The 25,297-nt window shown below is 40.2% G+C and overlaps 1 protein-coding gene across 1 annotated transcript in view; it reads left to right on the top strand.

Moving 5' to 3' along the window:
* GRHL2 (grainyhead like transcription factor 2) overlaps positions 1-25,297 on the top strand; it is a 64,820-nt gene that overhangs the window by 32,348 nt on the left and 7,175 nt on the right. The window contains exons 9-14 of the mRNA XM_053974951.1: positions 7,329-7,487; positions 13,087-13,174; positions 13,264-13,400; positions 15,303-15,334; positions 16,434-16,528; positions 21,430-21,515. Coding sequence (XP_053830926.1) covers positions 7,329-7,487; positions 13,087-13,174; positions 13,264-13,400; positions 15,303-15,334; positions 16,434-16,528; positions 21,430-21,515 — 597 coding nt within the window. The remainder of the gene's footprint in view (positions 1-7,328; positions 7,488-13,086; positions 13,175-13,263; positions 13,401-15,302; positions 15,335-16,433; positions 16,529-21,429; positions 21,516-25,297) is intronic.

The raw sequence follows: 25,297 nt of genomic DNA on the forward strand, positions 1-25,297 counted from the left end.
ACATCCATTAATGTCAGGTATTAACCTTGGACGTTTTTTTCTAATCTCATACCATTCACCTGGCTCTAGTCTTGCGTGCCAGAACATTATGAATGCAACTTTTGCAAAGATCGTTGGAAACAAAACAAGCTAAGATTTTAAAATAAAGCCTCCTTCTGGATTAAAAAAGTGCTAGGAGTAAAATTTAAGCTGGTTGTATTTTGGCAGGAAATAGTTATTAAAATGCAAATTGGTTTATGCATATTTATTTTGGCATATTAAATATCTGATCTTTGAGGAGCTTGAACTGTAAATGTATTGATAAAAGAGGGTTCAAAACGTGCTTTAATGTTTGGCTATCAAGCATGAATCAGATTGTACGTGAAAGCTTATCACCTTGTCTGCACTGAAGTGTTTCCCTCCCCACACACATGTATGTGTACATGCTTGCTCCTGCTGCAAAGTATGATAAAATAACTGGTTGCACTAGGTCTGGGGATTCCCATAGGATGCCCCTGCGGTGTTGGAAAGCTGTGGGTTCTGAGGCATGTCACTGAAGGCTGTTTTTTCTCCAGCAATTACCTCATCCATGGGAGATCAAGAATTTCAAGGCATAATTACAGACTCCCTTTTCCTAAGCTTTTTGAATGATGATCTTTCAACTGCCTCCATTGTTTCTGTTCAGTATTATTTTCCATTTTCACCACAATTTCAAGATTAAAACTTAACTCCCTCAGAGGCACAAAAGCCTTTTTTTTTCCAAGTCAGACAAAAGTGGTACACAACAGTTCTTGTCAGGGCCTCTGAGTTGGGATGTGATGAAACACTCTACTGGCCCTGGAAGAAGCAAAGAAAAACTTCTCGTTGGAAGTGTACTGGGGAGTGATGTGGAAAATTAAACAGAGGTAGTAGAAATCACCTAACCAAATACACCTCTCTCCTGGAAAGCTAAATCTCATATTTAGAAGACCTATCTTGAGCATCAGGTTTCTCGCTTTCATACTCCACCTGGATGGCAGCTAATTTAAAGCCATATTTCTCCTCATTTGAAATCAGACTTTTCCTCTCACACACAGACAGAGCAGGCCTTCACCTCGCAGCCCTTCAGGATATGGGTGTAAGAGAATGGGTATGGTAGTCCCAATCTGCCAGCTACGACTAAGCCTGCTAAGGCAACATCTCTTGCTGGGTTTTAGTGGAATAAACAGGAATCCAGAGGGTACAGGCAGAGGCCCCTCTGTGTTGTCCCACTAATGTCAATGGAACTGGGCTGTTGGCTCCAATTCATCATGCTTGGTGCATCATCTTCCAACTGCTGCTTGGCAGAACAAGTCAGTGGAAACAGAATCTTGTACAAGATTTTGCATGCCAAGAGGTGGAATAATCACACTATTGCTTTCTGTGAACTAAGGAAACAGCACCAAAGTCAGAAACACCACTCTACTAGTGTTTTCTCTGCTCTGCCTGGTTGACAGCAGCAGTCCCCTTGCCTTCTGGCAGAGGAGAGTTAGTCCTGGCATGTCCTTACCCTTTTCTAAAACAGCATCCTTTTCTGCTGGGGATGTTATCTAGAGGTCACTGTGGGGCTTGTGGTTCAGAGCAGGATCCAGGGAAATGAGGGGAAAGCTCCATAGCCATGTCAAACTCAGTGCTTTCTTAAGACAAAAATATTGCTGTAAGGGAGCAGGGGTAGGAAGAGAAGAACAGTGTTGTAAAATCCATCTTTGTTTCCCTCCCATATTTAATTCTGTTATAAATATGTAGCATTTATGGGTAAGGTGATTTGTTATCTCCCTTTGGTTGAACCCAAATGCTATGTTTGGTATTTTTAAATGAGTTCTTAAAAAAAAGATGAGGAAACAAACAACAATTAACAACAACTGGCTGACTTTTTAACTATATTTTACAAGTGTCTTTATAATATGCTAGAAGCTATGTAGTTGACTTGCTGTTGCCTTATAGAAAATTTTGTTGCAGCATCTAGCCAGTTGACAAAGTTTTAGTGGGGTCTCTTGAACAGAGTTCAGCTTCATTTCTGATAGACATTCATCTGTCTGCTTGTAGTGTTAGCACTGATAGAAGCTAGTTTGCAAGAAAGATGGTTAAAGAGACAGAATTCTCTTGGTCAAAGGATAATATATTTGTTATAAACCATACCACCTTCTTGAGATATGTCTTCTCTCTGGTAGGTACGTGGTGCATTTAAATTGGCTATGATGGTGTTACTTCTGAAACAATTAATTGTATATTTTTATGGAAAGTATTTTTTAGCCTTAAAATCAAAGATATTACTTCAATGAACAGTTGCTAATAAAAAATGTCACCTTAAAGAGACAAACAGTTTTCAGTGATATCAAGAGATTACAGATTTCTGCTAAGCACTGCAAGTTGGACATGCAATAAACATATATGTTGGTGGCTCTGTTATTCAGGCAGGTGCTGGCAGATGAGTGAGATGATTTCAGTGAGTGCAGGAGTTGTGTGCTGAGCAGTTGTTGTGTATACTTGTGTGCAATAACTGCCCTGCTATATTTAACTGAAATGTAGATCTTTAATCCAAAGTATGCTGAAGCCTCTGGGAACCTTTCCAGTTATTTAATGAGTTTTGGCATGGCTCATACAGTAATAAGCTATTTTCAAAGAGTGACTGATTTGCAGGATTAGGTTCTTGGATATTGTGGGCCAAAGTGAGCTCCAATTCCAATGGGTACAATGGTAAAATCAAGCTTATAGAGCAGCACTATCTCTAGCAGTAATTTGTATTGTGGCAATCCATATTTCTTAAACATTATTAGTGACACTTAGGACAGGCTTTGACTAGCATAAGATTTATTTCTCTTAATCGTGAATTTCCTTCTCAAGTTACATCATAGTTAATATAATTAGGAAGGAAATTAACATCTTCTCTACTCTAAAAATGTAAAGGTTAAAGGAAAAGATGCTTCATTTTGGGGAGTTAGTAGGAGAAATTATGTAGGATTAGACTTGGCAGCTACTTTAATAAACCATGTCTGTGTGTGCAAGTGTGCATATATATATATATAAAAATATATATGAGTGTATATATAGATGCGAGACATGCACACACACGTGTATATATTAGAGTTAACCTGTGGTAGCACATTATGTTGAAATTCAGTGTATACAAATGGCTTGGTAAGTATGCATCTGGGATTAAAAGCAAATGGCATTTTTATGTAGTTGCCGGGGTGTGGTGTGGGTTGAGGAAGCTTCAAAAGAGTAGTGTAAACATTTGCTGGAGACATTTGTATTGAAAGAAAACAAAGGTCTTACTTTTGTGTGGGATTTATAAGGTAACGGCTGGTAGGAGAAACGATAAACCCACACTTTCTGTGTATATGAGGAATGATGGGATTGATGTTAGTCATTTGAGAGACGAGTCAGTTAACTCTTTGTTGTTACGGAGGAACCTTTAAAAGCAGACTTTTAAGAGACCCGTCACCCGGGTTCTATGTATTGCCAGTATTCAGTAGAGAAATTGCTTTAAGTTTCTTATTTTGTGCCTCCCTTCTGCCCTTGGCAGTTTCTGAGACAATGGGAGCCAGAAATGTAAATAGTAATAAAAGGCTTGTATTAGAAGTTTCATCGCTGTAGACCTTTAGTGTATAAGCTGAGAGACCGCAGTAAGAGTCACGTTGGCTGAATTAAATGATAAAAAGGGAAATGCACTTCTGAGCCTTGCTTTCCCTTAAGGCAGCTTTCTGTGTTTGTGTCTTGTACATCCCTAATTATGCTGCAGTATTTAACAAACAGTAATTCTCATAATAGCAGCTACACTGTGGAGAAGTAGTCCCCAAAAGACAGAGTGCTTTTTCTAGACGTGCTCTATAACAAATAGAAGAGCTGTCGTTATCTTGGGCCACTTGTGAAACTTTCTCAGCACCAAATGTTTCTCTAAATTAGTATTTAATTGCCAATGGCATGCCTGAGCTGGAGACTAGATGGGTGGAACTCTGCCATTAATTGCTCTAATCTAAGATATGCTGACATTAAAAAAAAAAAGACATCACTATAATGAAAATTATACAGTGTGTTCCAGATAGCAAAACATTGCTAAAATCCAGTTTGCACAGGAAAAAAAAAAGTTGTATCTGAATTTGGGTACAATCATACTAACTTTTGTTAATATAATTCTAAGACAAGTGTAGACAGGGCTTGGGAGGGAGACAGTGATTTCCTGCTACGGTCATTTCTACTTAACTCTACATTTTCTAACCATGTTAATTCTGCTATGCAAAATACCACTGCAAAGGAGATCTTAAATCTGGGTATCTTCTAAGAAAAGTAGAACAGCACTCCTTTTTGTGGCTACCCGTGGAGTCATTTTGCCCCTTGTCTCATTGAGACTGGGAGCACATGCATTATGGACAGGAGCTCGGAACAGGGGGAAGGTGAGAGCTGCAAAGGGTAAAGCAGAATGTGTTTGGACAGATGGCTGAAATCAGTGTTGCTCAGAGCAGGTCACTGCTTTGAGGAGGTAGTTTCTGGTCAGACTAGGAGAGAGAGAAGGGTACTGTCCAGATGTTTCTTCAGGTCCTCTTCACCATAGCAGCCTGCTGCACTGGTGCAAATCTTTAATCATGCAAAGAAAAAAACCCTGTAAAATAAATAACAGAACCTATGTCCTCTTCCCTTTCCCTCTATACACCCCCATGTTTTCCAAAGTCAAAGTCAGTGTGGTGCTTTACAGGAAAGCTAATGGAACATTGCACGGTGGCAGAAAATTTCCCCAGTATCAATGATCTGTGTTAATTCGAATCCATTTGTCTATCTGTGAGGTGCAAATGATGATATGAAAGAAAGTGTAGTACACTTCATGTGCATGAATGTATAGTCATTGCTCCTCAGAGAGATCCTGATGTATTACAGTGTCAGGACAAGATATTGAGTCTTACAGCATCTATCTATTATTCATGCTGAATAATCTGTTATTGCTGTATGGGGACTCTTGAAACCATAAAGTCTGTGTTCTCCAGCTGTTCCTACTCTGCTCTGTGATTGCGGAGGCAGTGAAAGAGATGACAGTGTATGTACTTGATTAAGATGGGACAAGATCTTTTTTGCTTCTCAGCTGAGTGTGCAGCAAGGGTGGAAGAAGTACAAACTGCTAGGTAGATGCAAAGCCTGCACGCCTTCTCACATTTGAAGGTACGTTTTGGAAAATCCCTGTGCAGAAGTATGGGCTAAAATATAGGGAGACCAGATTCTGTTTTATGCTAGACTTTGTTCCACTGCTGTGTGTTCACACACACTTTAAACCGTTGCCCTGACACTCTAAATGATTCTGAAGGCAAATGAAAATTCAGGCTGTCATATTTCAAAGGTGTATTCCCTGTGTCTACGCTTATCTTTGGAGCTGGAAGAGATCAACTTGTAATTTGAAACAGAAATAACGCTATCAGCTTCAAAATCAGAGTTTCACCTAGGGCCTTTCCCTGCCTCCCTCTTCTCTCCGAAGTTAAAGTTCAACTATTTCATTTGTAAATGCAGCTCTGTGATACAATCAGAAGCAGAGAGGAGGGGCCATTAGCTCAGTCAGGCAAACAAGCTGCTCTGGCTCCATCATAAAGACCCTGACTGTAATGTTAACTTCTGCCAGGAGGGTAAAGTATCCCCCACCAGCCCTGCTGGAGCCCTTCTTTATTTTCAGCTGTCTTTCTTAGGGATGTTGTATTCTGGTCACTCACGCTGTTGGTTTATTTTCCCTGTTTGTGGAATGGAGGGGGAGGAGGGGGGATGTCCTTCATGCTCTTCCTTCAGGAATCCTCTGAGACCCCAGGGGCCTGCTGCCCTCTCCTCTGCCTGGTGAGGTGTGCATCAGGTGTGTTTGAGAGACCAGTCTGAGATCTCTTCTTTCCTGAGTGTCCTTATTCTTCTGGAGCAGGTTTCACATCCTCCTGGTTCAGGAATATGTACTGCTGGTTTTCTCAGTCCTTTTCCTTGGTTCACACTTTTGGGGTTTTGTTTGGTTTGGTGTTTTGTTGTTGCTTTTTAAACTAAGGGAAAGTAAAAAGTAGAATCAGGTTAATACACAATTGCCCCAAATTATTATGTAATGCACATATTCCTCACTGGGCTGAAAATTAGATTTTTACTCTAGTTTCTTCTCTTGAGTTTTATGCATGCCATCCTGACTGAAAGCTATTGGTGATATTTCAGTTCATAATGTTTGTTTTACATCAGAATAGTCCTTGGAAGACTTTGGTGGTGGGAGACCCTTCTCCCAGGTCCTTCTCCCATATGACAAACACCTTGTCATATGGTGCCAACTGAGTTAATGAGAGAGGGAGATGATTAGTGGTTATCAAGTTGTAAGCTTCTGTTGTAGAAGGAGAGCAAGACATGGATTTCAGAAGCAGGCAAGCAGGGGACTTGCTAGCTCAGTTGGTTAATGCCAAGGTTGTGGGTTCCATCAGCTGGGCCCAATGATGCTTCTGAGTCCCTTCCAGCTCAGACAATTCTGTGACTCTTTGAATGCAGTGTCAAGTTATGTGGATGCTGTGTAACAAAGAGAACTTCTGAGAAGAGGTAGGGAGTAGTTTTATGAATATTTGAAAAATTCCTTCCCAGTTTGAAAGACAGGGTGAGATGCATCTTCAAAACTGAGGAAAGACTGTGAAGGACCCTTAAAGGGAAACACAGGAGTATCTATTGATGGGATGGAGAAAGTAGTAGTGTCAATGAGAGTGTGAATAAAATTTTTAAAATAAAAAAAAAGGAGTAGAGTTTCTTTGTCCCACTGAATTTGAATGAGCTGTCAGATGAACAAGCCATACCTAAGGCAGCTGGAAAGGGTGAAGCAAGATGATCTGTATCAACAAATAGTGCAAACATACATAGCAGGGTTGTAGAGTGGAACAAGTAAGGGTTGACATCCTGACATCCACATAAGGCATGTTTTAGGAGGTTTTATCTCAGATTATCTTTAGTCAGTTCCCATGAATTTAGCAACTGTGAGCAGCTGGAGGATCTGAGTGCTCCTGGAACATATCTTTCTGGTCTGGTTCTTCCAAAAAGAATCCAGTTCATGTGTTCTGAGCTCTGGTGTGAACCAAAGCACGGTAAGATGGGAAAACCCAATTATTCACCTCAAATGTGAATTTCTGATCCAAACTGAAGCACCAATATATGGCTTTCCAGTTTGCTCTTCTTCCCAGCATGAAAGTGTTTTTTCTGGACAGAAGTGGAGGATAAATGTGTGAATTACCAGAGTGTGCATCATAGCTGAATTAAAACTTTATTTTATTTTCCCATTTCTTGTTATGTATTTCTGGAAGTTTAATTGTTGTTTGCACCACATTTTAAAAAGTAATCTCTCTGGCACACAGATTTTCATCACAGTGAATTGCTTGAGCACAGACTTCTCCTCACAAAAAGGAGTAAAAGGGCTTCCTTTGATGATTCAGATCGATACTTACAGCTACAACAACCGCAGCAATAAACCTATCCACCGAGCCTACTGCCAGATCAAGGTGTTTTGTGACAAGGTAAGTGCAAAACACAGTTACCATGGATGAAGGAGGAATCTTGTTAGGCAGTTTATTGTTGCTGTATTTTAGACCTAATTAAATGCTGTTTCTTTCCTTAAAGAATTGTATTCAAGAATTGTATGAAGAATTGTATGTGTTTCATCATAGCATTTGGACCAGCTGTATCACAAATCTAACTGATTATCATGTAATTATTTTACTGCTTTGCAGCCTTTTTGGCCCTGATTCCTCAGCTTGTGAGCAATAGTTGGAATGTTTAAGCACAGCATGTTATAGGTCATGATTCTGGAATATCAAAAAAGTAATAGAAAGTGCAAATGCAAATATCTCTATTTGGAGGGTTAGTGCTGAGCACAGGCTCACATAAGTGGCAGTCTGCTGATGTCATCCCTTCTAACTCTGACAGCCTAGATAGCAGGTAAACTTCATGTCAGTTTCTCTGACAGAAAAATGAACTTTTCAGTGAGGGTCTGCTAAGCTCCCTTTTATAATGCAGTGGAAACCAGCAAATTCCAGTGCCACAGTTGATGGGTTTTCCCCCTGCTTTGCTTACAGTTATTTTAGAAGCTGTTATGTTGCTAGGATTTTCTTATCAAAAGTAAAACACAAAAAATATATTAGCCATTCCCATTTTGTAATTCAGTAACTATTTTTTGTGTGTGTTCACACCTTATTTAGCAAAATCTTGGTTTTTTTTGCTGTAGGTATGACTGCTCCTGTGTGGAAACTAGTAAGATGTTTCAGCACCCAGACATAGATCATGCCTGAATGAATTAGACAGTGTCATGGTCAGCAGTGTATATCACCATGTAGAAACAGTTGCTCAGAAATGTCAGTGATGATTCTTCAAAGAGAGTGTGGCCACTTTTCAGTTTTGTTTAGCATCTGACAGCTGATGACTTTCTCCATGCTGAGAAACATCTTTCATAGGGGAGCTGATGCCTGGATTCTAGTCAAGGTTCAGGGATTCAGGAGCCTACATCTATTTAAGTGACTTGGAAATTTATCCAAATGAGTCTTGCCATCCTACAGGTGGGAATAGAAAGACAAAAGGCCATGCCCCAGGCAAAACATAACATTAACTTTTTAATGGAAAGGGTAAGAGTTCAACTGTTTCAGGTCTCTGTGTTGCTGCTCCTTCCCCCTTTTCAGTTCATTCCCTTGTTGCTGTTTTGACGACATCTTGAGGGCTGATCAGGCAGTTGTGTTAGTGGAGGAAAACCTTTGGAAGTAATGAATGTAAATGTATGCACTGAGGTCTTCTTGCAGCCAAAATGCTATGCTTTTAATTGTAACTTTGAATGTCAAATATTGAGAGATTTGAAGCTACAGCTGGATCTTAACAGCTCAGTAAATATCAAAGTAAGTTGTTTTCATCTACCTATTTCCAAAGAGCAATTAGAAAAAATTGAATTATTTTAAAAAAGGAAGGAAATTCAGAGCACAAACTCATCAAGGGTGACCCCTAGATACAACTGGTGGAGATTTTGAATAATACATGTTCATTGCATATATTGGCTTAATGGGAGCTTCAAATATCCAGATGAAAAATGCAGGAAATGAATGTTGAGTCTATTAATCAAAACTATCTCAAAGTAGAAAGAAAGATCACAGGGGTAGTTAAAGTGTTATACACATCAAAAATGTATTGGAAGTGGGAACCGAAGGGCTCAAGGGTATTGATAATAGGCTATATATGTGTTTCATATAAATGTATGCACACATGTAGAGCTTTTTAAGTTAATGCGGGCGTGAAAATGACTTGAGCAAGTGAAAATTATCGAGGTCAATGCACATGACAGTTTGTGCTAATTGGCACTTGGTAAGAGATGAATTCTTGCTTCTCCCAAAACTTATGCTGCCAGATCTTTACCAACTTCCCTTTGTCACAGGATGCTTTTGTAAGTAAATAAATGTTTGGAGAATTTCCACTTGAAGGTGACACTGTGAAAATTCATTGTGCTCAGAGGAAGGTAGCTGGTGTGGCTGGGTATCCTCATCTTTCCAAGATGTCAAAATAAACACCTAGATTTGGTTAAGGTGGTGCTAAATAGTTCAATTTCTCTTGTTAGCCTATGACTCTCCCCCCAGTGACATGGACAAAACTTGCTGCCTCCTTGGGAAGACTACGAAGCTGAGACTATTATTTATTGCTCACCTCCTTATCATGATGAATTGAAGAGGTACTATAGGAACATAAAAAAAAACCCAGCAATCATATAATGCTCTTTATATATTCTGAAAGTGTGAACTGCACTGTTATGCCCCAATCTGACAGCCTCAAAGAGAAGCTGATAAGAAAAGTATACCTAATGTATTACAATCACCTGGCCTAGTGGAACTGCACAGTAAATTCCTCCTCCCTAAGTATGAAATGTTTCTCATTCTGGAACATGGCATAAAAAATGTTTCTGTGCCTGAAGTGTTATTAAAAATGTTTCTTTCTGTAGTGGTGGTGCCTCTTTAGGACCAGTGGGTGTATTTGTATATTTACTTAGCTAAATCACAGGTGGAGGTGTCCAGTTTTGAAGAACATTCGCTGACAAATTAATGTCTTATAGCTGCAACACACAATAGCTGTTGTGGAAAGAGTTATCTTTGAAGAAATAAAACTGCATTTAGCTAAGTGGTACATAGTATATATATATTAGTATTTATTTTGACAATTCCTTGATTTTAATATTAGTTTACATATAAACTAATATATGTATTATATTACACAAGTTGGTGAGCAACACCAACTCACGTCCAGTATGTGCTTTGTGACATAAATGTATGGAGATAAATGCTGCAAAGGCTGTGTTACTTAACAAATCTAACTTTATCATATTCCCTATTTGTCCTCCAATCTTTTGTCCATGTTTGTTTTTCAGTAGGCAATCTTCAAAGCATTGTGTACAGTCCGCATCTTGTTTTGTCAGTGCTAATTCTCTGCCTTGCAGTCTTTTTATCATGTGCAGATCACTGATGCTGCATTATAAGAATATCTAATTTTTATTCCTTAAGTAGGTTGTCAGTGAAACCTGCTACCTGGCCTATTTATATTTATATATTGCACAATGCTTTAGCCACTGTGTATGAAAGAACTGGGACTTCAGAGCTACTTGATTTTCTATATGTGATTATCTTTGCTGAAAAGAAAGTAGAACTTGACTCGACAAATGCCATAACATTGATCTACAATAAAATAAATGAATACAGTTTTGTTTGACCTGAAAAAATACATGTTCTTTGGAATATGTGCAGTTCTTGCATCCTTGTTTTTGGTGTGGAACATCATAGAGAAAATGGACAGTCATAGAGTGTTGAGCAACTCTAATTGCCTGTTAATCTTCAGCTTTGGAGAGAAGAAGGCTGATGTCTATGTGCCTGCCCAATGAGATGTGGAATGCTTTAGCCTGGAACTAGAAGCAAGTGTACACATGAGCATCAGAGTGGTGATGGGAGTGGTCCTTATGAGGGCATGGGCTTTGTCAGGCTGGAGCTAGAATGCAAGACTTCAGTTTAAATGAGTTGAAGGATCAGGAAGAAAATACTTTGAATCAGGTGAAATTTGTAGGCTGCATTTTGTTAATGATTAGTAGCAGAAGTACTTCTTACATTTATACAAAGCCCAGATATCAATGGAAAAATTATGAACTCATTTCATTATTTCACTGGTCACAGCATAGTTTATAGTCCCCTGTAGGAGGGTAATTTCTTCTGTCCTGAAGAGAGGTGCAAACTGTGGTTTATTATGTATGTGTCAGATGGCCCAGCTGTCAAAACAATGCAGCAGAAATGCTCTAGTATGCAAAAATCATTTTGTGGTCTCGTCCCTGTGACTGTGACATTCATCCTGTAGGCTTGGCTGGCCCCTGCCATGTGCTGTGTGGGCTGCTCCAAGCTCAAAAGGGCTGGTGGGTAGTTTTGTGGGTATTGCAGTTGCCACGTTTGTGAAGTGGCTGTGGCACAAATAAGCACTGGTGGATGGGAATGACTGCCCAGCTCAGGGACTGCCTGCACCTCAGAGATCTTGGGGTGTGTTGCTTTGAATGAACGAATGAAGAGAAAGCTGTGAAGCGTCACCAAGTTCATGGTTACAAAGAATATTACAGAAAATCAGTAAAACATATATTTTTTAAAGTATGTATAAAAGGCTGACTCCTCCTCAGTTTCTGCTTTCCTGAGAGGAAATTCACACTTGCTGCTGTGTATGAAATACTTTGGTGGTTCATCCTGTTCCCTGTGAGCAGCAGAGTGGCAGCACTGAATGGTAGGTAGGGCTGTGGCCACCTGATAGAGCTCTTTGTGCAGCACAGGTTTCTCAGGATGTGCTTTTTGTTTAAAAGTGGCTGTTATGTGTATTTTTGCTCCTTTCATAGAAAGAACAGGTGGCATTAAAAGTTACAAAAGTACCTCTAGAAACAATTTTGATAAGTGCACAATTCTGAATCCCTTGGCTTCTGTGGTTGAGGTTGGTGAGTGACAACTGGACTGGGACCTGGTCTGGAGGCAGTGTTTCTGTTTGACACATTCGTGTTTTCCTGAAGAGCTATTTCTTCCTCCAGCTCTTTCAGCCTCTGGAAATCTACTGATAGATCACAGCCAGGAGTACATCTTTTCTTGCACTCTTTCTAAACATGGTTCATTGACTCATGTGTGAATTTTGCCATCTTGAGTGGGTGTTTTTTGCTTTCCTTATGTGCCTCCTCTCCCTTTCTATTCAAGAAACTTCTAATTTTAATTTGGAAAAAAATTCTGTAATCTTGCATGCCAACTGTCTGGGAGCATATGGATCTTCATTACCCTTCACAATATGATAGGTATTATTTATAAAGTAAATTAGGAGAACTTCAAAGGAGGTGTTGCTGCTTTTTATGTCAATAACAAGTTTTATTTTTTAAACTTGTTGAGAGTGTATTTACATAACAGAAGCCTGCAACTTCCCAGGAGTTCCTGGTGCCTAATAGGGCAGTGTTACATTGCTTTCCTATTTCTGGAGAACTTCTCCTGGATTGAAATGGCTGTATTTTTCTGTAGGAACCCTTGCAATGTTGGCAAGCTGTCAGCACAGCCTTTTTGGACTATCAGTTCTCAAAGGCTCTGCACAGCTGGCTATAGTGGAGCAATGCCACCCCCAGACAAAGTGGCTGGAGGAGAGTTTATGGAAGATCTTGGCACAGACATTATATAAAATGATAGCAATCCTGCAGGTATTTTATGCCATTACATACACAAAATGTTTGGCCTGAGCACTCTGTCCATTGCAGACACTGGGCTGGGGATGCCTTTTGCACAATTTGTGCTGGCATCAGTCCTGCTACAGACTGCACACTGCCTGTCCTGGCTCCTCCAAACCAACATGTGGATATGTTCCCCTTGCTGTCTGCAGCCCTGGGAGCTACTGGATGTGCCAACTGAGTCTCAGGCACAGGTGATCCATGCAAAGCCTGGTACCTTCCCAACAGACTGGGCAGATCTGTCTTCAATGAAATAACCAGTTTCTCTTTTAGCATTCTGTGTGTCTGATGCTGTATTTCCAGGCATTGCAGAGTACAGTGCTCACAGTGGCTCCTCTTTGGGTAATATCTGTGGGTTGTCTTTTTTGCATCAGGGAGCAGAAAGGAAAATCCGAGATGAAGAGAGAAAGCAGAACAGGAAGAAAGGCAAAGGCCAGGCATCCCAAGCCTCGTGTAATAATGGTGAGTGAAGTGGGCCTTTCTGGTCTGGGGCTAAGTCAGGCTTAACATGCCTCCTTTCACAAATCTGTGCTTTGTGATCCACCTAGCAGCTGAAGGGAAGTTGAGTGCACTCCCTCTGCAGAAAAAGAGTGATATCACCTTCTTCAAAACAATGGCTGACCTGGATTCCCAGCCAGTTCTCTTCATACCAGATGTTCACTTTGGAAACCTACAAAGAACTGGACAGGTAGGAAATAATGAGATGAGCAGGTGCCCACTTGCCACCTGGCTGCCTCTGCTCTGGGGCAGGTTGTAGGGAAATAAATCACTGTTCCTGGAGGCCACTTGTTTCAGCTCTCATTTTGGTAAATGCAGTTTTGGCGCATCACTTCTAGAAGACTTTACAAGAGGCAAGTACTTTTCTGAGTTCTGGGTGCAAAGGAGTTTATACTTCTTTGACAACTGACTAGTTTGGTTTTGTTACAGTTCTCTTATTCTTTTGCTTTTAAGTATAATGTTAATTTGTGACTGAAACACAATCTGATTTTGAGTGCACTCTTTGGCTTGGTGAAATGAAGTGCCACCTTGTGGTAGCAGAGATCCCCCTCCCTGTCACAGCTGAAAAATACCAAGCTCTTTCTACACGTGTAGAAACCTCAAGAGTAGGGTCACTAAACACCACTACCCATTTTCTGTTGGCATCACCTAAAGATCTGGAAATTCCTTGAAAAAAATATTTTCACTCTTCTAAGTAAAACTCCATCATACTAATGTAAATACTCAGTATTGGCAGCTATTATCACTAGTAAACATAAGGAAGTCTTTCCTGACTTGGCTCTTTTCTATTTTATTGCCTGCTGGGAAGTTGAAAACCTGAACTGGAAGATCAGCTCTGACAACTTTTTTACTATGAACATGTTATATATTAACATCTCAGGGAGTAGAATGAGACCATTATGCATGTGTTTATAAACACAAATTGTTGGTTAGAAAATGTAATATGCATCTTGCTGAAAAATACTAAAATTATGAAGATTAAATGAAACTGAGTGTTGGAATTATCAATTATTTTGAAGCAGTAAGAATTGTGGTTGAGCAAAGCACAAAGAGCATGGACGTTGTAATCACAGCTGTCACTGGCTTACTCTCCCAAACTGGAAAGATGCCCACTCACATATCAGTGTTGGGTACCTTCTGTCCTCATGGCTTTCAAACCAAAATGTGGATTTGTTTCAAAAATGTTTTTTATTGCTGTAACTTATTTTTACACACCTCAGTTTTACACACACACACACCTCTGAGCTATTTTCATTGCACAGATTCAGAAGTGAAGGCTCCCAGTGAGAGCTGAGGGTGCTCTGAGTGTCTTGCCAGCCTCAGTGCTGGAGACCTGCCTGCCCTGCCCTGCCCAGCCCAGCAGAAGTGGCTGCGGTGCCCCGTGCCTCTGCCCTGCACTTGCACTGCAGCTCAGCAGCTGCAGGGCTGGTGCACTTTGGTGCAGACGTGCAGTGTGGGCACGTTGTGAGGAGTTTGGCTGACTGTTCTGTAAAGTGTTGCACAACAGACTGATTTTATACCTCCCCTGCTACTGTCAGCTGCATTTGCTGCTGTTGTAAATTCAGTCCCGGTGACTCTGAGCTGTGTGGATTTACACAAAACTGGGCTTGGGCTTCTGCCCACAGCCTGTGCAAAAAATGTTCAGCTGTACCTTTAGTAATTGTATTTCCATTAGGCCTGTAGTTTAATCTTGTTCTTTATAGTTTAATTAGATTTTCAGACAGTATTAAATATATACAAAAGCTTTTGAGTGTTGTGGCTTAAACTGTATTAGGGGTTATTTAGGTGAGTAGCAATCTGATTGAGAGGATTGTAAAATAATTGGGAAAATGATATAAAGCAGGGAAGAGGGTAATATCTCTCAAATAAACTTTGATATATTTCCAGTAGATGATATTCAACAGCAGTTTCTCTAAGCCATGCTGCTTCTAGATGACAGTTAGAACCAGAAGTGTTTGTGTTTTATAGGAGGAAAAGGATTTTTAACATATGACAAACTGCAAAACACTTGTCTTTTCTCCCTTTTGAAGTTATTCTGTTAAGCAAGTGTCTGAGTTTTGGGAATAATTGATTTTTATTTCCCTTCTTCTAGGTTTACTATAATACAGATGACGAGAGAGAAGGGTAAGATATTTATTGTTTCACAAGCTTTGCAGTTAACAGTTTAAACTCATAGAAAGTTGATACAAAATCAGATAAAACTGACCCCTTTCTTCCCCTTCCCTCATGTTCTCCCATGTAAACTGTTTGCTTTTTATGTCTGTATTTAAATACATTTCCAAGTAAAAGAGCCCTAAGGTTTGATACAGGGAGAGAACAATATATTTGGCAATGAAGTGCCATCTCTGTAAGCATGAGGGTTCTCAAATAATTTAAAAACCAGGAATTTTTTGTTGAAGCACTGAATTTTACTACATTCCTGAAAGCTGTTTAGCAGTGCACACACGTGTATGCAACAAATACATGAACTGCAGAGAGAATGGCCAAGTGCCAGAAGAGAAAGGCAGAAAGAAGAGAGAACCTGGGAAGGACAAAGGTTGGAAATGGGACTACCCCCCTATCTGACTTTGGAGGGACTGCAAGAATTGATGAAAGTCCTTCTAATAGTTAGAGGTGCCATGAAATAAGGGTTTTAATATGGGCTGCTGAACTTCAGCCTGCATTATGTGTCAGCCCCATACTTTTGTAAGTTGCTTGAATCCCCAAGTGAACACCCTCAAGTCTGAGATGCTGGAGTAACATAACTACACTCCCATAAACCTGCAAAAAACTGACCTGTGGTGGGGACTGGCCAAGCACCTGCAGTCAACACTGACTTGAAAACATGAGGCCCTTTTTATTTCTTTTTGAAACTAGTGCTTTTCATAAGGCTCACAGTGGAATTTGAGAAACAAAGGACTTTATTGCATCAAGCAATAACCACCCCCCTTCCCTCAATATTTAAACAGTTAAGGGCCTTCGGGGTTTTCAAATTAGCGTGTAACATTGGAACATATTTTGCTGTCACCTGTCCCAGCCAGTCAGACTCAGCAATTTAAGAGGCCTGGATAATCCAGATAAGTATCAAAAGCTAAGTCCTTGCAGTTTCTGCTTTTGGTGCTACTTGGGTAGCTAGTGGGTGTTTTTGCCAGATTACAAAGTGTGTCATGACTGTTGCTGTTGTCTCCTTTACTTCTGTGAGCACACTTTTACTGTGACATGGTCCCTGTTCTGTGTATTCTAGTAGCAGTGTCCTGGTCAAAAGGATGTTCCGGCCTGTGGAGGAGGAGTTTGGTCCTTCCCCTTTGAAACAAATCAAAGAAGAAGGTCTGAAAAGAGGTAACAATCAATTCTTAGCAGTTAAAAATCATTCTGTGGGACTCAAACCCTCAAGGTGGGAAGAGCAGGTGTGGTTTGGACAAAGTCAGTTGTAGGATGCTAGTGCAAATATGGGTAGATGGAAGAAGAGATCTTTGCATCTGCAGTCTATAAGGAGGCATTTTAACAAATGCTAAAAATTACTTAAAAGACAACAAAAAGGACTGTGCTTTCTCAAGAAGGGATCAGGACACAAGTGTATAGAAAAAAACTCAGGAAGTTTCTTGGTTCTTTGCCAAGCTACAAAGTTTATGAAAGTTCTAGTAGCAAATATGTGATGGTCTATTTTTAACTTTTGCTCATCTTTTCTGTTCTATTTGGGATCACAAGCAAATATGCAAGATGCATTGAGTTAAATACAGAGACCTTAACAGGCAAGCTCCTGCTGACTGCAGACTGAGATTGGGTGGAATAAAATCAGAAATTTCCTACCTTATTAGAAATATAAGACATGGAGAGACATCTTCCAGCAGATATAACTGAATTCTTTAAGGGTTTGTTTCCCTTAACTATTTTTACTGCCCAGGTGGGTATTATTACAGTTGCAGTTGAACTTTATAGAAATGATTTCCCACAAGCCTGCATTTGCAAAATTTCTCTGTTGGTTAGGGTGGTCTGCTTGAACCAGGGCAAGCATAGAAGATTATAGGATGGAGACTGATACCTTCTTTAAATAAATGTGAACATATGAGTACTTTAGTTAAATCTTAAATGTAATATCTGAGGTTAGCACTGACCATGGACTTGCATTTGGTTGACTCAAGACCTTGGCCAAATTCACATTATCAGGGCACTATCAAGCAGAAGATGACAGCCATGAGGGCTACATAAAGAACTGTCATTTCCTACAATTTCACCTGGGTTTCCCAGCTGGAAGCATAGGAAGTTGCCTGCAAGGAGGTATTGGTTTGCTTTGATTATTCCTGTCCTTTGCTGTCATTAGTTTTGATATCATTCAGGACTTGCAAGCATATCAAGTGTAAGATTAGAAAGAAAAAAAAAATTTAGCTGGTGGCAAAACTGTGTAAAATTATTAAATCCAGGAGAGGCACAGAACCAGAGAAGCTGGAGGATGCTCTCTTCACATCCCCTTCCTGTTCAGTGTTTCTCTCATCTTGGACTATGCTGGCTGGAGGCCAAGGCTTTTCCAGTGTGGCCTTTGCCCTGGAGAACTTCCTGCCATCCGGAACCTTGCATCTGGGATCGTGCTGATGGCGTGCAGCTCAGCTGAATCTACCCATTTGATAACTCTGTCTTTGCCAGAGAATTCACTGGGTATTAAAATGTTTTGGTTTTTTTCCCCAGCGTTGTCATATTAGAAGCTTCTTTTCTCAAGATTTATTTGGTACAGCAGAATCAATAACTCCTAGAGAGCAGGTGTAGATGGGGTGCAGGTGTAATGTTTGAGAGGGAGCAGGTCTGATATGTACATTATATCAAAATATACATTAAAATATACATTAAAAGCAATGTAATCCCAAGGTGTCTTATTAGCAGAGAAGTGCAGGTAAATAGCAAGCCAGTGAGGTGTCCAAGCTCCACTGAAGGACTGAAGTGGAAGTGTGTGACCTCACCCCTGCCTTCTGGACCTACTTGTAACACTGTCTGTTAAAGTAAAAATATTAAGGGGTAGCCTTCAAGAGAACAGGTCTGAAGGGACTTGCAAGCATGGTTCATATTCTCACTCAGGTAGCTCCCTCTTTTTGAATTATTCTTTCATCTCCTTGACCTCTCCAGGAAGTCAAAGTGCCCAACAAAGAAATGTGAAGTATGTTAATCTGTACCAAATGTGCATCACAGCTAGTTACTTGGCTAGACTTGGCTTTTTCCTGTTTTGAGTTCTCAGTAAGTTTTCAAATCACTTTCCCTTTCAGATTTCATAGGGAGTTTCCCAATAATTATAAATCCAGCAGCTGAATTATAGATCAGGTGGATTTCCAGTCCTGTAGTTCTCTGTTTCAAGAAAGTAATTTTTTTGTGTAGCTTTTGTCTCTTAGGAAAGTCATGTTAAACTACTCTGTAACATTTTGGATTCATAACAGTCAGGGGGTTGAAAGCCATCCAAGGGAATTTGTGCCTGGGCAATAACGAAAACTCCAAATGTGAGAAAGGAAAGCTAAATTCAGCTACCAGCCCTTCTTTCCTTGACTAAGATGTACCACATCTTTATCCAGAGACTACTTAACAGAGACTGTAGTCATGTTCATAGGGTGCCAGTCACAGCGCTGGTAGTGCCCAGGCTCAGACCTTCCTAATGCCCCAAGTCTTACTGACTCATTGTGCCCTTAGTTTCATTTTTCCTCATGTATGTTGTTGTTAACAATTTTAGAAGAAGTATCTAACATTGTTCTTCTGCATTCACACATAAATCCTCAATTCGGTGGCCTGGCTTCCAAAAGTCTCACTGGTGCAACAACATCCCTTGCCTTGAGCAAAGGCTGTTTGCCCCTCTGCAATTTGGTTTGTTGGGGCTATTTCTTAAGTAACTAAAGACAAATTTATCTCCCCCCATCTTTTGCAATTATTTTTAACATCTAACGAATATAAAGGTCTGCAGTAGTTTTCAGTGCTGACAAGAAGGTTAAGGACTAAGACCAGGGAGTAGATCAGACAAATTTGGATTTATCTTGTAACTTTCAGGCAAAAATAGCTCATTACCTTGTACAATATTTCCCCCTTGTTCCCCTCCAAATCTTGTGATTTGTACCATTAGAGAGATCCCATCTAGATGCTGTGAATGTGATGACAGTAGAATCAGAGGACATGAGTTGTGTTACATGGTCACAGTCATTCAGTGGCAATGCTGCTGCTGAGCCCAGTGGAGCCTTTGCAGCCCTTTTCCCTCCCCTCTGCCTGTGCCTCCTGCTGCGGCTGTCTCTCTGCTGCTCTGCCAGCATGAAGGCTGGTGGGGCTGCATTGTACACTGAGGCAGGGATCTGATCTGTCTGAAGAATAACTCAAAAAAAGGGTTGTTTTTTCACTCACATCTGCTGTTTGAGAGAGTTTGTGATCCAGGAAAACTTGTTGAGACTAGCCAAAATAAGAGGGTGTAAGGGCAGGGATGAGACAGGGACTTCCTAAGGCATCATTGTCACCACAAGTCATTTGTGGAGAAGTGCTCTACTGAATCAAAGCCAGGAGTTTCACACCTGTCAGGGTAAAAAAAACCCTAATAGCCCCCCTTGTGCTTACTAATCCTGTCTCTCTGTGTGTATAATGTTGCCTGGCACACCAGGCACAACAGAGATGTAAAGCTCAGCACTGGGATTGTGTAATGTACCCAGGTTTAACCTTGAACCAAGTGATTTTTTTTTTCTCCTTTCAGATATATTTGTGATTGTTAAGGCTGGCAGAGTTCCAGATGTTTGTAAAGCCAGGAGTTACAGGACAACCCTCTAGTCACAAGGAAAATGTTTACTAAATTAATATAAGTTTTAGTACTGGTAAAATCAGCGCATTGAGTGAGTGCTTGTTCATGCGATTAAACATATCAGGCATGGTAAAATTTAACTCCTGGTGTGGGATTTTTTTTTTCTTTTACATTTTGATAGTTTACGTTGTGACCCAAAGTTGTCTTGGCTTCTAGCTCCATTAAAAGGATGTTCTCAGGCCAGGCCCCAAAGAGTTGCCAAAATATAAGTGAAAAGGGTGTGACTCTGCATGCTGTGGTAGCAGTTTTGTGGCTCATATTTCTGAATTGAAGATGCAAAAAAACCCAACATTGTCCTGCATGTTTGGTTTGTAGGCCAAGTGAAGGGATGGAGCTACCCATTATTTCTTTCCAGTCGCTTCAAAACCTGGGCAAAGAAGCTACAATTCTCCACAAATGAACGAGTGTCATCTATTGAGTTACATGGTGAAGATATCCCTTGGACCATGAGAATATGTAGTTTCAAAAGATGCCCTTTTCTGTCTACCAAAAAAAAAAAAAAAAGGTTATCGATGTAATTTGTCACACAGACATCACAGTGCATGTGTGTTTGTACCTCATGTGCAGCAGTGCTATTTGAAAAGGCAGTTCATTTAGGAAACAAAATAAATTGCAGAACACCTTATTTAATCTGCTATTTATCAGTCATGTGAGAAGATGCCTAAAATAGTTTTCTAGTGTCTATGCCTATATGCTTTGCTTCTGCCATGTTATAGCAAGGTTCCTCCTTTTACCTGTACAAGTGTGAAGAAAACAAAAGCTAGCAGCTAACATCTGAGGGAGGAAGAGGAACAAAATGGCATTTGGGTACCTAAGCAGGTGGGCATACTGGTAAATGCCTGCCTGACAGCTGTGCTCTTGAATGGCTTCCCTGTAAAGTCTCAAATTACTTTGAACTCATTTTTCCCAGTGTTTATTTTTATGCTGGTCAGGCCATTTGTAGTCATCTGCGTGGTAATGTCAGTGACAGCTATTTCTTTACCTTGTCTTTGATTTTGCTCCCAAAGGCACAGCTAAAGGCAGCCCAGACTTGCCTTTTTTGAATGTCCTTTCCCAGCCTTTTAGATGAAACCTGGAGAGGTACAAGCCAAGACAAAGGTTTAAGAAGACTTAGATTGTGTGTTTTGCCCTATAACCAAGGGACAAGACCCCACTGCTTTTTATCTTCTTTCTGTAAATGGAGATTTAGATTCTGGAAGATAGAGATTCTTCACATTAGGTTAAATTTGCTGAATTTTCAATGCAGCTATGATGTATTGTCCATGTCTAGATCACTGGTGATATTAAAGGTACATCTTTAAGTGCAAACCATCTTCAGTGCTTCATTTTATCTGTCATAGATTAATATTTGTTTTTCTATTCAGTGTGGGGTATTTAATTTGTGCAATTGACTGAACCTGCTCCGAGTTTGATTTTTTTTTTTCTATTTCAGTGCTTTTGTATGTGAGGAAGGAGACAGATGAGGTGTTTGATGCTTTGATGCTGAAATCACCCACAGTAAAAGGGCTAATGGAAGCTGTAAGTATCCAATGTCCTCACATTGTATGTCTTTCTTGGCAAGAAAATCTTGAGGCTTTCCATGTATTATTGAGATAAACCATAATAGAAAGATGAAATTATTCTCAACTGCATTTAAAGCATTTCTTAAAGGCTTTCTGGAGCTCTGAAATGCTGGCATTTTCCTAATTCAGTGTTGTCAGCAAGTTTATTGGGTTTAAACAGCATCTCAGAGCTAATTATTGGAGACTTGAACTTTGAGGAATAGCACTAGTTAACCAGTGTCAGGGAAGGAGAGAGGTGCAAGCTTCATTTTCTGAAACTTTCTGAACAGATAGTTCAGAGCCTGTTGAATCTTTTCCTGCAATGCTTGTCAGTACATTCCCAGCCTGGTTTCCAAGAAGGGGCCAAAGGATGCTCTGTTTCTGTGGGAATTTCATATGGCCTTTGTGCAATTGCTGTTCAGCATGTAGGAGGCAGGTGCTGAGCCAGTGCAGACTTGTCATTCATATGTTGTCTCAAATTCCTTCTGTAGTCCTCACTTACAGCGTGACCTACCTACCAGTTGCCTCTTTGCTGCTTGAGTTTTTGCTTTTTAGCCATTAGCTGTCATCACAAGAGTTGCTATTTCCATGTTTAATCCTGTTTATATGAGCTGATGGCTCATGAAATTTGGTAAGGGAAGAGTTAAGAAATAATCATGTGTCTCACTGCTTCAGTGGAGGAATGTGAGATTGACATGTAGGATACTGAGTTGATTTCCAGCCTTGTTTATGTGTAGGGGAGAAGAAGGAAATGGATGAAAGTGCCCCTAGAGAACTCAGCCAAGTGCTAGAAGTGTGTATATTTATACTCTCTTAAAACTGTCCCAGTATCTTGTTGCATTTACTGAACACTTTTAATGCAGTAAAGATTGAGTTATTTGGTCAATATTTGGCCAGTAGCAGAAGGCAGAAAAAGATTTGTGGGTTAGTGAAGTTGCTTAGAGCACCTCTTTAGATGAGGGTATCTCTGAGAAGAGTCAGTGGCACGCTAAGGTTGTCCTGTCTGTGCTTCTGCCGATGCTGTTTGTTAGCTGTGACTGCAGCTCAGCTGTCAGGCAGAGCACATGGATAACAAAAACCAGGCTTTGCTTGAAGAGGCAGCAGTCTGATTCATGGTTAGCTGCAACACGATTTCATCTTGTCTTTGTATGGAAGGTAAAAGTATGTTATAATCCTTCTATAACTGTTCAAGCTAGCATGAATATTTTATTTCCAGTAGTCTGTGCCTCTCCATGCCTGTTCTCCAGCCACCATGTAACAAAAACAAAGCTGGTGCAGAAGCAGGAAGGGTTTCTGCATACCTCAGTCAGTGCAGCTGCTGACTCACTGGCATGTTTTCGGCACCAGAGAAATCTGATCTGTTGTAAAATGTCTCAGTTCACTGGAAGGAACACATTCAGAAAATTTTAATTCTCTTTGGTAGGATATTGTGGATAAAACAATGCCAAAAATCTGTCAAACTGCCTATTCTTAAATATTCTCTCTACAGTCATTGCAGCAAATCATGTAATTTTGTAATTGTGTGTATCCTAAATGCTTCATTCTATTCTCAGTATTAAGAATTTAGGAACTGAGCCTCTGAGTATTACAGAACCCCAGATCTGAAAGGGAGCTCCAGTGATCCTCAGTCATACCCTCCTTCTCTGTTTATAGATTTTAATTTTTTTTTTGTTAGTCACTATTCCTGATCTTTGACTTTGCCCCTAACTTTCTGTTATTAATGATTTGGTTTTCTCAGATCATGTGTTTATTTTATTCTTATATATACCCTCATTCCAAATTAACAATTAGATTCCTTTTCAGATATCTTTCTTCTGGCAAATTTTGGGGTTTGGGTTTCAGAAATGCAGCATGTGTCAGGAAGCGACTCAGATGTTTGGTTTTCACTAATCAGCCTTGATCAAGGGAAAATAGTAAAACATCACACATATGTGGTTACTGACCAGCTCTACATCCTGATTTCAGCCTGATCCAAAGTCAGGATAACTGTGGATCTCAGTAGGTACCTCAGTGTTACATTATGCAAATTACATATTTATTCAAATTACAGAAGGCAGTTCAAATTGGGAAATTCAAGCATCTGCCAAAGTCTTTCAATAATTAAAAGCTAACATCTGAATTCAACAGAGCTAGATAGACTATTAGATACCTGCCTATATATGTGATCTTCCAGCCAGGCTAGGGCAACAGACTAGACCATTTAAGAGAAATAAGCTGGCAAAGGTGTTCTCCTACATGCCTGGACCCACCCAGATATTGCCCTTTCTGGTTTCCTGACTCCAGCAGAGAGCATTTCTGGTGGCTTGTGCAATCAGACAAACTTACCATGCCAGGGGACTGCAGCCCAAAGGGACACCCAGACAACTATTTCAGTGCCACTTGGAAGGCTGTCACACTGCTTCAGGCATCCTAAGAGAAAGAAATCTCTGCTCAGAAGATTGACAAATGGACCATGGAGATGATAAGGAAAAATATTCCTCCAAATAATGACACCTTTTAAAAATTTATTGTAGCCTGCTTGGGTTCAGGTAAGAAATCCTGTCATTTTGTATGGAAGTTGGCAGTAAGTGGTGGTCCCCTGTGCTGGCAGCAAGCACTCTGAGAAGAGGGTGTTAAGTGAGATGCCCTAGCAGATGCTCACTCTGTGCTTTCTCCAATTCTGCGGCAGGACTTAGCACATTTGTACTAGAGACTGTGAGGGGGAGGCTCTCCCATACCCCCACTTTAAGCCTTGCTTCCACAGCTTGCTGTTTGGTATAATTGATTGAATCCCAGGGGTTCCTGAGAAATGTGCTTATTCAGTCAGCTGGAAGTCTTTTGCAAAGCTCACTAATCCCTGCATGTTATATAAATCCTACACCTGTCATAGGCAGTGTGACAGGCAAGGCTTTCTCAGCCCAACCTCTCATAGTTTATGTAGGAAGTGATGTCCCAGAGTCCCAAACTGCTTTGAGCAACATTTGGAATGCATGAGTGTTAGGCATGCCAAATATCCTAGGGAAGATTTATGCTGGAATGTGCAGAATGCTGTATATTAGCTGCTATTAAGCCTCCTTGGCAAGAAATGTTTTCCTCTGCTTGTTTATTTGCATGGAGTCAGTGAAAAGTGTCTTCAAGTGCTGATCTTTACAATATCACTGGGCTTCAGAATTAACAACCCAGAGAGGGAGATTGTTTCCCCATGTTCACACACACTTGTGACACTTCCTGCAGTTTTGGGTTGCCAGTTTTTCTCCAATGCCTGTTACAAAGGATTTTTTCAACTGTCTGATGAAATGGGGCCATTTTTATTATTGCTTTACATGAAAACTTAAAGTTAGGGGTACAACAGAAATACAGATACAAAAATTCAACATCAGATTGTTTATCTGATGTCATTCTCTTCATGATAAGCAAAGCCGGAGGATAGTAACGAGTGAAAGAACAGTGAAACATTCTGGTGCAAGCGAAACTGTAGTAGCAAATACCACCTGAATTCAGCTTTTTAGGTGAAAAACTTAGGGAGTGGATGGGTCTATTGTACCTCATCAGTTACTCCCCTTTCTGTTAGCCAGTGATGTATGCTAATAGTCAGAGGACACTGTTTTCAGTGTAAGAGAAGTTTTATTGGTTCTTCAGAATCTTGGAGTTATGCTATAGAATGCCAGTCAAGCTGATACCCTTATGCATTATTAGGGATAGTTTTTAAGTACAAAATTGCATCTGGGCTAAGATGACATTTATACTATTATAGGTGATATAGAAAAGTATGGGCTAATT

This window comes from Vidua macroura, chromosome 1 (genome assembly GCF_024509145.1).
Source record: "Vidua macroura isolate BioBank_ID:100142 chromosome 1, ASM2450914v1, whole genome shotgun sequence".
NCBI classification, from domain to species: Eukaryota; Metazoa; Chordata; class Aves; order Passeriformes; family Viduidae; genus Vidua; species Vidua macroura.